The sequence below is a fragment of the Leguminivora glycinivorella genome, chromosome 26, assembly GCF_023078275.1.
Source record: "Leguminivora glycinivorella isolate SPB_JAAS2020 chromosome 26, LegGlyc_1.1, whole genome shotgun sequence".
Taxonomy (NCBI): domain Eukaryota; kingdom Metazoa; phylum Arthropoda; class Insecta; order Lepidoptera; family Tortricidae; genus Leguminivora; species Leguminivora glycinivorella.
This window is the reverse complement of record NC_062996.1, coordinates 3,445,328-3,458,171: the sequence shown is the minus strand read 5'-3', so window position 1 is coordinate 3,458,171 and position 12,844 is coordinate 3,445,328. Positions and strand designations below refer to the sequence as shown.

Sequence of the window (12,844 nt, the reverse complement as noted above, 5' to 3'; positions counted from 1 at the left end):
ATAAATAAACCGACAAGTGAAATTTCCTTTAATTACTATGATCTGGGCTTAACTTTACAAGAATCACTTCCTATAAAATCAAACACAGATGCTTTCCCAAATCTCAGCCATACATCGACCCAGTCTTTGTATTGCTTAATGACACTTAGGAAATCACAGCGTAGAAACTTCACTATACACGTTAAACTACAAATAACTCTACACTTAATTAAAATGTCACACTACACTATAAATAGAACACTAAAATAACCCCAACTGACAGTAAAGCAATTCCACTACAAGCCTAAGTTCAACTGTACAAAGATATTGTCTTCGCACAACCAAACAGAGACACAATTTCAAAGTTTACTATCACTTAGAATAATTTCCAAGTAAATACAAACAGAGAAACAATAGCAGAATAACTTCACTCACCAGTATAATACACAATAGCCAGGGACACTGTTAGTCTCGTTGATATTTGAAGAATGACCTGTGACGGCCTGCCCCGGTCCTTTTATAGTATCTATTACAGACATAATGCGGACTGCAGACGTTTTGCAGACACAATGCGGACTGCAGACGCTTTGCAGACACAATACAGACGTTTTACAGACACAATACAGACATAACGCGGACTGCAGACGTTTTGCAGACACAATACAGACGTAACGCGGACTGCAGACGATTCGCAGACACACTACAGACGTTTTACAGACATAACGCGGACTGCAGACGATTTGCAGACACAATACAGACGTAACGCGGACTGCAGACGATTTACAGACACACTACAGACGTTTTACAGACATAACGCGGACTGCAGACGATTTGCAGACACAATACAGACGTAATGCGGACTGCAGACGTTTTGCAGACAGCTTTGTTTACTAAGCCGTACACCCTATACTTTTAACGTCCATGTTCTCTCAGCAAATAATCGTTTACCTATCAATAGTAACATCTGCATGCTTGCACGTGTTTTAGAGAGAGATGGAGATTTCTTTTATTGATTCCTCGTATGTAATGAAGCATTTTATATTGTGGTAAATATAAATATACAAATATTACTTTATCAAAGGTTTTTATCCATTTTGTGAATCAAATTTGTTGCAAAATATCCAATTTCCTTTTAAAAGCTACATCAAATATTGCATTCTAAATATATTTTACAGGGAGCATGTTCAAAATTAACCTTTACCAATTTCCAGACCTGTATTTGAAACCTAGATGTAATATTGGAACGATACTCAGTTGACAGCTGTCAGTGTCAGTATTCCGTCCATGTGAACGTAGCTTGTTGGTAAATAAGCTTTTCCATCCTGTTTTGCACCAAATAATAGTGAATTTTATGTGAGATAATATGATAAAACATGCGGTCAAGTACCACAGTGAAATAATTAAAATATCCAGTGAAATAATGTTGGATGAATGCTTTCCAAGGGTCGAGCAAAGAAGTCTCCAGTTGCCTTGACAATGTAAGTCTCATTTAAGAAAAAAAACAAGAACAAGACCACGAATCAAATGCTTGTTCTGTCACAGCGCTACAAATCACCAGTGCTTGGGGCGCGAGGAGCGGGAGGGGAATGTGTTTAGCGCGCTGCGATTGGTCGTTTCAAGGACGGCAGGCAGTCGCGCCAGATGAAAAGGGAGTCGCGTAAATAGCCAGTGTACGTTGACCTATGCCGGCTCTGAATAAATTATAAATATGACTTATTTGTGGAATGTAATACCGTCTGTTTTTAAATTTATCTTCTTGTTACCTTTCCACACCATTTCACACTACAGGTGGACATCTTTAAGGCATCAAAATACCCTTTTTCAATTTTTTTATTGCGAAAAACACGAGCTGCTTTCGGGTCGGTTACTTGGTCGTTACTGATCGGGCACGGCGAGCGCCCGCGCTTATATCATGGCAAATACAAGTAAGGCTGGTGACCGCGAGTCGTCTTGTAATGGATGTCTATAGGGGTTGGTCTGTGATCTAAATGAACTCATCCAATATATAAATCTCTACAAGGTACTCATTGTACTCAAAGGTTAGCTGGAAGAAGTGCCTTGTAAGTCTCACTTACTCACGCATTAGCATTTTGTACCTGAATAGCCTGGTGCACACAGAGCGTGGCACGCCGCGAGGCAATGTGCTCACGCAGCAAGCATAGCGTACACGTGCCTCGGCCGAGGCATGCGCGCGTTTTGCTCGGCCTCGCACGTCTACCTCGGACACTGGCGATCAAATATATGAAAGAGGCGCGTTCCTAGCACACAGTCCAAGCTCGTGTAGGTGAACGCGTACTATGCTTGTATGAGTGAAATATGACAGGTCGACTGTTCGCGTTTCTGACAGGCGGTAACTGAGGAAACCGAGAGGGGGTGGGCAGCACTTTCAGCGGGGAGCGGGAGTGGTCATACTGTACTATAGTACTCTTTATTATACTGTGGCTTTATTATGTGTGCAATATTCAATAACTTTCTTCTCTACTGTACTTGATCTATTATATTTTGCTTGGTTAATTTAAAAGAAGTCGCATCATTTGAGTGTCCAGTTGGGAAAGGTGTTCAATATATCAATATCCAATTGAATACGACGCGGCACACAACTTTTTATTATTATTATTATTAGCCCACATTGTCCCACTGCTGGGCAAAGGCCTCCCTCTTACTCTTCCACGTATCCCTATCCTCGGAAGTCTCCCACCAGTGTGTCTCAAAGGCCTCGAGTTCGTCCCGCCATCTTTGACGTGGTCTACCCCTTGGCCTTGTAATTTGTGGCAACCAACGGGTGGCTGTTTTTGCCCACAGGTCATCCGGCATCCGGCAAACGTGTCCTGCCCAATTCCATTTGAGCTTGGCGGCAGTGCTACGTCTGTAATCCCAGTTTTGGAGCGTAGTATTGTATTTTTAATGCGATCGGCACACAACTTGCTGCTCCAATATAGTGACCTAGTACTAAAATATCCATAAAACAAGTACTCACGAACGAAAGCCTCGTTTTCCACGACGTCCAACAATTCTGATTTTACCAAGGCTTCTTCATCTGCAAAAAAAAAGACAAAAATATATAAAATAAATTATATAATAACATGGGATTTACACTAAGAACATCATTGAGTACAATGTTTTAAACACAAAAGATTCATCCTCATACCCCTTGCGTTATCCTAGCATTTGCCACGGCTCATGGGAGCCTGGGGTCCGCTCTGACAACCAATTCCAAGATTTTGCGTAGGCACTACTTTTACGAAAGCGACTGCCATCTGGTGAGCGTCAGGACCCCTGGACCACTACAGATATTTGATGTTTAGTACCTATTTGATACTATTTGGTACCTGAGTACATATATTTGGTACCTCCACTGATATCGAAAAATCGAGCAAATAAAGTGGCCAGACATTCTGACGTCAGGATGTCTGGACCATTTTTGGTTTACATAGTTCTAGACAACACTACTAATTGATATCTTAGTCAATATTTACTACCTATTTGGTACCTGTCAATATATTTTTTTCAAATTTTTTTGGCATACCAGAAAAAAGTTATGACGGAATTTAAAGTTGTATGCCCGGCCGTGCCGTTGAAGTATGTAGCGCCAGTCAAAAGTATAGAGGCAAATCCGCCTGCCCTCCTGCGCGTCAACTTAAAAAGGAATTTATTTTTAGGCACTCGCACATCATTTCTACTGACTAGTGGCATTAATATAGTCGAAATATAAAAGTAATTAGTGTAATTACACTAGTTTTCAACTTTAAATTCCATCATAACTTTTTTCTGGTACGCCAAAAAAATTTGAAAAAAATATATTGACAGGTACCAAATAGGTAGTAAATATTGACTAAGATATCAATTAGTAGTGTTGTCTAGAACTATGTAAACCAAAAATGGTCCAGACATCCTGACGTCAGAATGTCTGGCCACTTTATTCACTCGATTTTTCGATATCAGTGGAGGTACCAAATATATGTACTCAGGTACCAAATAGGTACTAAATTTTAGTATGTACTAAACATCAAATATCTGTAGTGGTCCAGGGGTCCTGACGCTCACGCCATCTGACCTTCCAACCCGAAGGGTAACTAGGCCTTATTGGAATTAGTCCGGTTTCCTTCACCGAAAAGCGACTGGCACATATCAAACTCAAACACAACAGATTCAGGCAAAGATTTCAAAAGTACTTTGAACTGTTGCTTGCAGTATTTACAGACTGATACAACCTTCAAACCTTCAAGAAAAGAGTGAACACCCATATTATAGCCAGGTATGGCCTCCAACCCTTTCAAATCTAAAATACTAGTTGTTACAAATACCTTTTACAGACATAGCTCTGCGCAGCGACGCATTCAACTCGGCCTGACTCTGCTGCACTTGCAGCTTGAAGTCACTCGCGTCCCGCAGCCGCCTCACGCACACCTCACATATCCCACAGACACTGTCGCTTGATGCTGTTGTTAACTGCAAAAAATGTTTGTTCTACACCGTGTTTTTTGTTTTCCGTTAAATTCGACACGTAGCTAGTTCATTATCAGGAACCACCCTGTATATCACTTTTAGTTAAATTCGCAAAAAAAATTTTTTTTATCATTTTCATACATAATAAATGAATTTATTAGTGTGAGAGACCCTTAAGAATAACATTCAAGTTAGTTTCAAGTGATTGACGGCACATGTCAAAACAAATAACATTAGGAATTGGTAAAGGTTGTCACACACATGTTCAGTAATTATCCTTATTTTTTTAATAACTCAATAACCGTAAGAGTCAAAACGCTAGTTTCTTAGAGAAATTATTTATATTTGATCTAAAGAACCTTCCCTTAAAGTTAACTGAATTCAATAAAAACAGGTTGTACTTCTTTAATTTGAACAAATTTTCATAAAAAAAAAAAGAAACTTGGTTACAAAATAAATAGTCAAATCCACTTAGGTTGGCAAAAAATAGTTATCCTACATTTATTTACCTTAGGTACACATATTCACCTATAATATCATTAAATCATCAGTCAATGAGTTGGAGCTTACTGCATTATATGAGAGAATGTTATGTACTCCGTAACTGTCATGTATATCAGTACTTAATACCTGTTTGAATGTTTGTTATGTAATTTATAAATTTTATAATATAGATGATGTGGATGGGCTTTTATAACAAAATAAAAAAAGAACATACTTAAGAGTATTTCACTAACCTAAGTACCAAGACAAGTAATAATATCTTAATTAAAAGGTGGATGTTTCGTAATAGCCTGTAAAAATAAGTTAAGATAATAAATGTACTAGTAAATACAGCAGCTCATAATTTTAGGTATTAAGTAATACTTGTAATTTGGTCCTTTAATAAAAGTTGATTCTTTGAAAAAAAAATACTTTACAAGTGCAATCAGTATTTTATTGCTGTTATTTTCTTATGAACATCAGTGGTACTTTTATATCTGCTTTTCAAAATAATGTGTAATGGAACAAATTAACTAGTTGGGATTTTAATTCAGTTCAGCAATACTATTTAGATACAAACATAATAAAGTCGGAAAGAACATAGTACCCAAATACAAATTTGTTTAAATAGAAAAACCGATTTCAACGGTAAATTTAGAGGATTCCAACTACATTCTGATATAAAAGACAATAGTAACAATGTTTACATGAATCTCGAAGCATTCCTTGAGCATGTCCGCGTAGACCTCGGTCTTGCCCGAGTGGCAATACGGCTTCTTCAAGTCTTTGTCCGGAGGCCGCAGTAAACAGCAGCGACACGAGTTTTTTAAATCCATTATTAAAACAATTGTTTCACTGCGAATAAAACACTACGAAATATGAGACCGCAGTGGTACAGCCACCATTGTTGATGTTGACGTTTAATTTTTTTTTAATATCGACATATTGTGAAGTTCGCTAGTGTTGTGTACTTCATTACCTTCATTCGCCAAGTTATGTACGGCCAAGTTTTAAAACATTTTTATTGTTTTGAATCATTTTCCTATTTTATCATAAAATAAAAACATTGAATGATTATTTATAAAACATAAGTTATTGTGAAAATACGTCTTTGTAGTTTTGCCTAAAAAGTGAAAACATAGTAAAAACCGTAAATCTAAAATCTAAATGTCAATGTCACTTCATTATCGATTTATCAGCTGTTATCATTGTTTTTGTATACCGGGGAGTTCGATTTTATAAAATACCGAGTATCATAAAGCTAGTAAAACTTTACAAATCATAAAGTTACGATTATTAATGGACTTTAAGAATCCGTGTCAATGCTGTCTGATGCGGCCTTCAGACAAAAATTTGAAGATGCCATACCTACGCCGCGGAAAAACAGAGATATACGGAGAGATGCTCAGAGATTGTTTTGAAATAGATGTAAGCTCTGATATTTTGTATTTCCTTATAAGAATTAATTACTTACTAAAGTACTTTATTAAGTACTTACCTTAATATGAATCGCACAACTGTGTGTAGTAAAACGACTGTACTCGTGTAAGAAGCATGAGCTATCCCATATTTTCTATGTCAATTTTATTGAGAACTGAAGCACAAACGAATTGTATGAGTCATGTATCTTTTTCTTTAGCATTTTAAGGTGTTGATTATTTTACTGATAAATCCATTTTCCAATCTGTGGAGATCCTTATAAATTGTAATTGCACCCTATTGTTACCTCCTATTAAATATTAACATAAACATAACTTAACAAAGACATATATAACTCCGTAAAAGAGACAAAAAGTAGCCTATGTCACTCTCCATCCCTTCAACTATCTCCACTTACAAAAGGTCAATTCGTCGTGGCCGTGATGGCAAACACACTTTCCCATTTATAATATTAGTATGGATAACTTTGGGGTACGTTCAGATGTCGCTAATATTAATATTAGACATTTTAACACATATCAAGCTAAGAATATGGGCCAAATTGTCAAAACTTAGGTTCAAAAGTCTTAAGGCTGTGTCAAGAGATGGCAATCTATGCACTGTGATTACACATTTTACTTCGACAGTAACTCTCTATAATACTCGATCATCATTGATATTAAATAAGGATTTTTACTTGCAGCTCACACTGTTAGGTGATGAGGAGTGTGGCATCTGCGAGGTGTGTGTGGGGCGGCTGCAGGACGCGAGCGACTTCAAGCTGCAGGTGCAGCGCAGTCAGGCTCGACTGCAAGCTTGGCAGGAAGTGCCATGTGTGAAAGGTGAGATCTAGAAAACTCGTCCCATCACAAACATTTTCATGTAAAACATTGCCAAGACAATAGTATTCAGTTGGGACTGACAAAGATATAACAGATGTTTAATCGTGTACAACCGAGAACCAAGCTCTACAAAACCTAAAAACCTTGTTGTAAATCGTAGTATGCTACCTTACTGTATAACTACTTACTTATTTAAGTCCCTTTGTCTCTCCAACAGCAGTACTTATTTACCAAACTTCAAGCTTAAAACTGAAATGAGTTATGTTCAAAATTCTATGAAAAATATGTCTATTAAGACGTTATCTCAATGTGTTAATTTCTAGTTGGTGCACTTATACCTCATATAATTGCAGTATAAATGGTGTTCATTTTATTTCAGATGAAGTATCTATCGTGAAATCTGAAGAGTCTGGTGAACATGCCAAGCCACATATAGGTATGTAAATTTGTTAACCTTATATGATAAAAAATATTAAAATTATTAATCAGGAACATACTTTCCATAACTTATAGTCTGACAATACTTTAATTAAAAATATACATGTTGTGTAGCACATTCATTATTGATTTGAGCAAGGAGGTGAACGTATAGCTTAAAAAAAGTGTTTACGCATAATTTTGCTAAACTTTTGCTAAACATTAGTCATAAAACCACCTGTTGAGTCGTAAATCTTCTGCCACTACGTAATCAAGTGTTTTATCATAGATCTTTCTACTGAGATATTAATAATAATAATGATATTCAGCGAACGGTCTCATAGCGAAGAGTCTCGACCAACATCTCGAGAGACTCTCGATAATGTGTTTATATGTTTTGTAAGTGTTTTATTTTATTCAGACAATTATTTTAAATAAAGGAGATACAAATTAAATTTTTTTACAAATTAAATTTCTTTTAAAGTTTACAAATTTTAGTTTTACATTAATATTGATATTTTGATTTCAGACAGCATCGGTTTGGTCTGTTTTCCGTTTGGCAAAGGCCTCTTCCATCCCTTTCCATTTAGATATTAGAAAGTATTTTATTCTATATATTTTTTTTTCGGACCAGGAAGTCTAAATTGAGGTCTCAAAGGATCATTCAAATCAAATGCACAAGGATTTTGAGTTAGGGATGGTTTTTTTTTTTACTATTTGACTCATATACAGCATGTAGCAGGCTGAAGGTATAACTGAGACAGTTCTGAATAAAATAAAACCCTTCTTTGTTACAGTCTCCAAGATAGAAGTTGAATTTGATGACAATGAGCAAGAAACATACTTCACAAAAAAGAAGCAACTTGGAAAAGAAGAAGTCTTGACCAAAGAAGCTACAAGCCAGCCGTGCCCCGCGCCGCCGCCCGCCACTGTGCAGCAGGAGCCCCGCACACAACCCTACACCTGCGACACATGCCGAAAACAATTTGCAAAGAAACTAAATCTAATGAACCACATGAAAGTTCATAACAAAGGCAAGATTTACTTCGTGTGAAGTTTGCAACAGTGAGTTTAAACGTTTTAGGTTATTAGTTGTCCACAAGCGTGTTCACAAAGGCGAAAAACCTTTCAGCTGCGAAATTTGTAACAAGCGGTTTAGACAGACGTCGTCTTTAATAGTACATAATAGGATTCACACAGGGGATAAGCCTTTTAGCTGCGAAACATGTAACAAAAGATTTACGCAAAAAAGATGTTTACTTAGTCATAAACGAACTCATGCGACTGACGCGACTAAGGGCCAGTTGCATCAACCACATTTGACAGACACATCATCGTCACGCAGTAGAAGTCTATGGAACTCCCCATACTATAAAATTTAACGAATGCTTTAACAGTGACAGACGGTTTGGTGCAACTGGCCCTAAGGCTTACACTTGTAGCGTATGTAACAAAGGGTTTTCACAAAAGGGTAATTTAGCAGCGCACATACGTGTACATACTCGTGAGAAACCATTTAATTGTGAAGTATGTAAAAAACAATTTGGCCAACAATCTACTCTTATTCATCACATGCGAACTCACGCTGGAGGAAAACTGGGAAGAAATTACAAATACAATTGCAAGCTTTGCAACAAGAATTTCAAATCGTTGTTCACTTTAAGTTGCCACGAACGTATGCACAACGGTGAGAAACCTTATGCGTGTGAAGAATGTAACAAGCAGTTTACCCGTAAGGATCACCTGGACAGGCATAAATGGCTCCACAGTGGGACTAAACAGTTCTGTTGCGAGATTTGTGGGAAACAATTTACAGAGAGATCTAATTTGAATGCGCATAAAGTGATTCACTCGGGGACTGCGCCAGAGCGACGTCATCGACAGAACTGCTGTCGGCGTGACGCGCAGCTCACACGAACTACCAATGTTCGTACGTCATCATTAGAACACCTGATAAATGCAGTACCAGCAAAGCAAGGCGTGGATTAATGAAGTGCCTTCTGCGTGGCGCTCTGCAAGTAATAAGTTGTCGTTCTAAGAATTATTTACACAAATATACTTGGTTTTACTTTTTATAGCTTTATTTTTTATTTGTAAATAGCCGCTTGTTATTTGGAGGGAAATACCATAGTCGCCACGCTTGGCAGGCGGGTTGGCAATCGCAGTAGCTGTAAATACATCCTCGACGGACGCTGCTGCCCATCCGTCGGTTTTATTTTATTTATCCCTTTGTCGCCTCTTACGACACCCACGGGAGGTGATGGGGTGGTACTATTCTCAGCCGGCACCACACAGTAAAGGTCTCCCCGATATTCGGTCCCAATCAAAATTAAATAATAAAACATAAATATGAATAGACCACTATTCAGACGACCGGTCTGGCTCAGTCGGTAGTGACCCTGCCTGCTGCGCCGCGGTCCTGGGTTCGAATCCCGGTAAGGGCATTTATTTGTGTGACGAGCACAGATATTTGTTCCTGAGTCATGTATGTTTTCTATGTATATAAGTATGTATTTATATCTATTTAAGTATGTATTGTATATCGTCGCTTAGCACCCATAGTACAAGCTATGCTTAGTTTGGGGCTAAGTTGATCTGTGTAAGGTGTCCCTCAATATTTATTTATTTATTTTATTTACTATTTCGGATGACCTCTTTTCCCTATTGGACTCTTGGTACAGTCGCCATTAGTTCTGAAGGATGCTTGACATATCTATTGCAGTGGTACTGCGGGGAAGTAATTTTTTCCTAGGAATGACTCGTGGGCCCACGGAAAGTTTCGTATTCAAAAAGATAACTTAAAACTGGAGGAGTGGGGTCTACGGGGAAAAAAATTACCCGTGGTCCCCCTGTGGACAAAAGCCGTGGTACCACGGTTAAAACACGGAAATAAGCGTGAACTACAATACTATATACTTATTTATTTCCAATACCAACAACACATTAGGGCTACTTTTGGTTGAATGTTTAACATAAAATACACTTAAAGATGAAATTTATCACACACATAAATTTACGTTTTTAAGCAAAAAGGACCACACGTTCGGTCGTCATAAGGACGCCCTGACAGGTTATTCATAGAAATATTCGTAAAAACTTGGTTCTAATAGGCTAGTTTCCTATACTTAAAATATTTTATGCAGTGCACGAAATAAAGCACCCCGTAATTAGAAGAAAAACATGGACAGTTATAAGTACGTGTGACGCCTTACTCAGTATTTCATAGTAATTCCATATTAGCAAATCGTTTTGACATTTAAAAAGAAGCATATCTGTCTAGTAGGAAACTAGCGTATTGTAAGTGGCGATGTGGAGCGTTTTGCATGAGAACATGTTTAAGGCTCATACAGCAGAAACTCGCTAATTTTGACATCTGCAGCTTCGACGACGCTCTCATTGTTAACCGGAACATCTGCAAATAATCTGTATTTGAGTATCACTTGTAGTTGGCTCATAGCATTTGACCATAAGCTTGCTAATTGATAATGTACATTAGGGTAATGAAATGAAATGAAATATTTATTCATTAAACAAGTAATTCATCAAACGTCAAATAAAATGTGTTCTATACAATTTAAATACATTATCGCGCTAAATATTCATAACCATTACGCCATTTTTTAAATCAGCCTTGAGAAGATTTTCGTTCCTCCCTCAGTTGGAGGGGGGTATCCACTATGGGACCGGCAAGACACTCGGCGGGCCACTTCTTTTCAAAACATTACATCTTATAATTAACATGCATTAAAACAAGATACAATTTAACATGCAAAAGTATTCATCAAAAAATATTAACAGATTATAGGTACTCTATGCAAATTAATTTCAATAAATTTTACAAGGTACAAAGCTACTATGATCATTTCGAAAGTATCATTATTTCCATCCTGTCAAGTTTCCTATTTCGAAATTACCCGAGCATTTCTGTGATTCGGAATTACCTTAATGCACCTTAGTAAGAAAATTTTAAAATTCACATAGTAGCAGAATTCTACTGTGGCAGGTTATTTTGGTGTTGTTACGGGAGTAGGTAATTTACTTTTCCCCTCACTAGCTCGGAAACATATGTTTTGTCCTTTAATACCAGCGGGTAAAAACGCATTTTATCCACTAGTGGGAAAAGTAATTTGACCTTGAATAAAGTCAAATTAACTGCTTCAAAGTTGATAAAAGTAGGTGAATCTAGTAATAAAGATGATTTACCACCTGTGGAACTACTGAAAGCATGATAAACTAGTTTCCTCGCTATAGTGAGGGGAAAAGTTTTGTGTTACACTCGGGTGCAAATGTATTTTACTTCTCGTGTGTTAAAAAACTCGCAAGTTCAGGATTCTATTTGAACCACTCGCTTCGCTCGTGGTTCAACTATAGAATCCTTTCACTTGCTCGTTTTTCAATTCCACACTCGGCGTTAAAATACAACTTTGCCCCCTTGTATAACAAATAACTATTGTTTTTACTCCCGTACTTTTTATTTAAGTATTGTTTTTTCTACTCCCGAACAGTTATTCGTTATTTACAGGGTATCGTGCATAGATCTTTAAAACCCTACATAAAAGTCTATTCCCCAAAGCCAGCGTCCGCCGGCTTTCTGCGCATGCGCGCAGTATCGAAAAAACTGAAAACGCATTGTTTGGCTTTGTAACCATGGCAACGCATTGTTATAACGATACTGCGCGCGTGCGCGGGAAGGCTTTGGGCAGCTGAGCTGACAGTGCAAACCTTCTCGTCAAAATACAGGAAATAGTGTGAATTTCACGAAAGTTATTCAAGAATACTATTAGAAACTAAGTGCATGGTCGTAGAAAAAGTATTGTATGCAACGGTGTTTAACTGAGTCAAAAAATACTCGTGGCGTCTTAATAACAGTTTTCGACTTCGCCTCAAATTGTTACCCACGCCACTCGTCTTTTTTGACCTCCTTTAAACGCCTGTTGCATAGAATACTATAATAGGGTCGTGCACATATCTTTAAAATCCTACCTCCTATCTATCCTACTTGCCTTTTTGACCTATCTTAAAGAATGGTTATAATAACCATTAACCTATATTAATATATTTTCCCCTCACTAGCTCGGAAACACGTGTTTTGTCCTTTAATACCAGCGGGTAAAAACGCATTTTATCCACTAGTGAGTAAAGTAATTTGACCTTGAATAAAGTCAAATTAACTGCTTCAAAATTGATGAAAGTAGGTGAATCTAGTAATAAAGATGATTTACCACCTGTGGAACTACTGGAAGCAGTGATAAACGCAT

General features: G+C 37.5%; 3 protein-coding genes across 3 annotated transcripts in view; 1 reads left to right on the top strand and 2 right to left on the bottom strand.

Moving 5' to 3' along the window:
• Positions 1-5,805, bottom strand: part of LOC125239748 (zinc finger protein 354C-like) — a 30,771-nt gene extending 24,966 nt beyond the window's left edge. The window contains exons 1-3 of the mRNA XM_048147407.1: positions 5,616-5,805; positions 4,284-4,428; positions 2,957-3,016 (exon numbers count right to left, since the gene is read on the bottom strand). Coding sequence (XP_048003364.1) covers positions 2,957-3,016; positions 4,284-4,428; positions 5,616-5,744 — 334 coding nt within the window. The 5' untranslated portion in view covers positions 5,745-5,805. The remainder of the gene's footprint in view (positions 1-2,956; positions 3,017-4,283; positions 4,429-5,615) is intronic.
• A 462-nt stretch (positions 5,806-6,267) lies between these two features.
• Positions 6,268-8,784, top strand: LOC125240088. Its single transcript, XM_048147934.1, has 4 exons — positions 6,268-6,336; positions 7,031-7,169; positions 7,549-7,605; positions 8,384-8,784. The coding sequence occupies exons 1-4, from the start codon at positions 6,268-6,270 to the stop codon at positions 8,638-8,640; spliced, it is 522 nt and encodes a 173-aa protein (XP_048003891.1). The 3' UTR covers positions 8,641-8,784.
• A 1,733-nt stretch (positions 8,785-10,517) lies between these two features.
• The window catches only part of LOC125239740 (xanthine dehydrogenase-like), a 32,497-nt gene continuing 30,170 nt past the window's right edge, over positions 10,518-12,844 (bottom strand). The window contains exon 17 of the mRNA XM_048147388.1: positions 10,518-10,998. Within this exon, the coding sequence (XP_048003345.1) occupies positions 10,922-10,998 (77 nt within the window). The 3' untranslated portion in view covers positions 10,518-10,921. The remainder of the gene's footprint in view (positions 10,999-12,844) is intronic.

Bases quoted from the DNA above. Each gene is read 5' to 3' on its own strand.
- LOC125240088 (XM_048147934.1), top strand. From the start codon at position 6,268: ATGCCATACCTACGCCGCGGAAAAACAGAGATATACGGAGAGATGCTC. The intron at 6,337-7,030 runs GTAAGCTCTGAT...TTTTACTTGCAG, and splicing joins GAGATTGTTTTGAAATAGAT to CTCACACTGTTAGGTGATGA. The intron at 7,170-7,548 runs GTGAGATCTAGA...ATTTTATTTCAG, and splicing joins GGAAGTGCCATGTGTGAAAG to ATGAAGTATCTATCGTGAAA.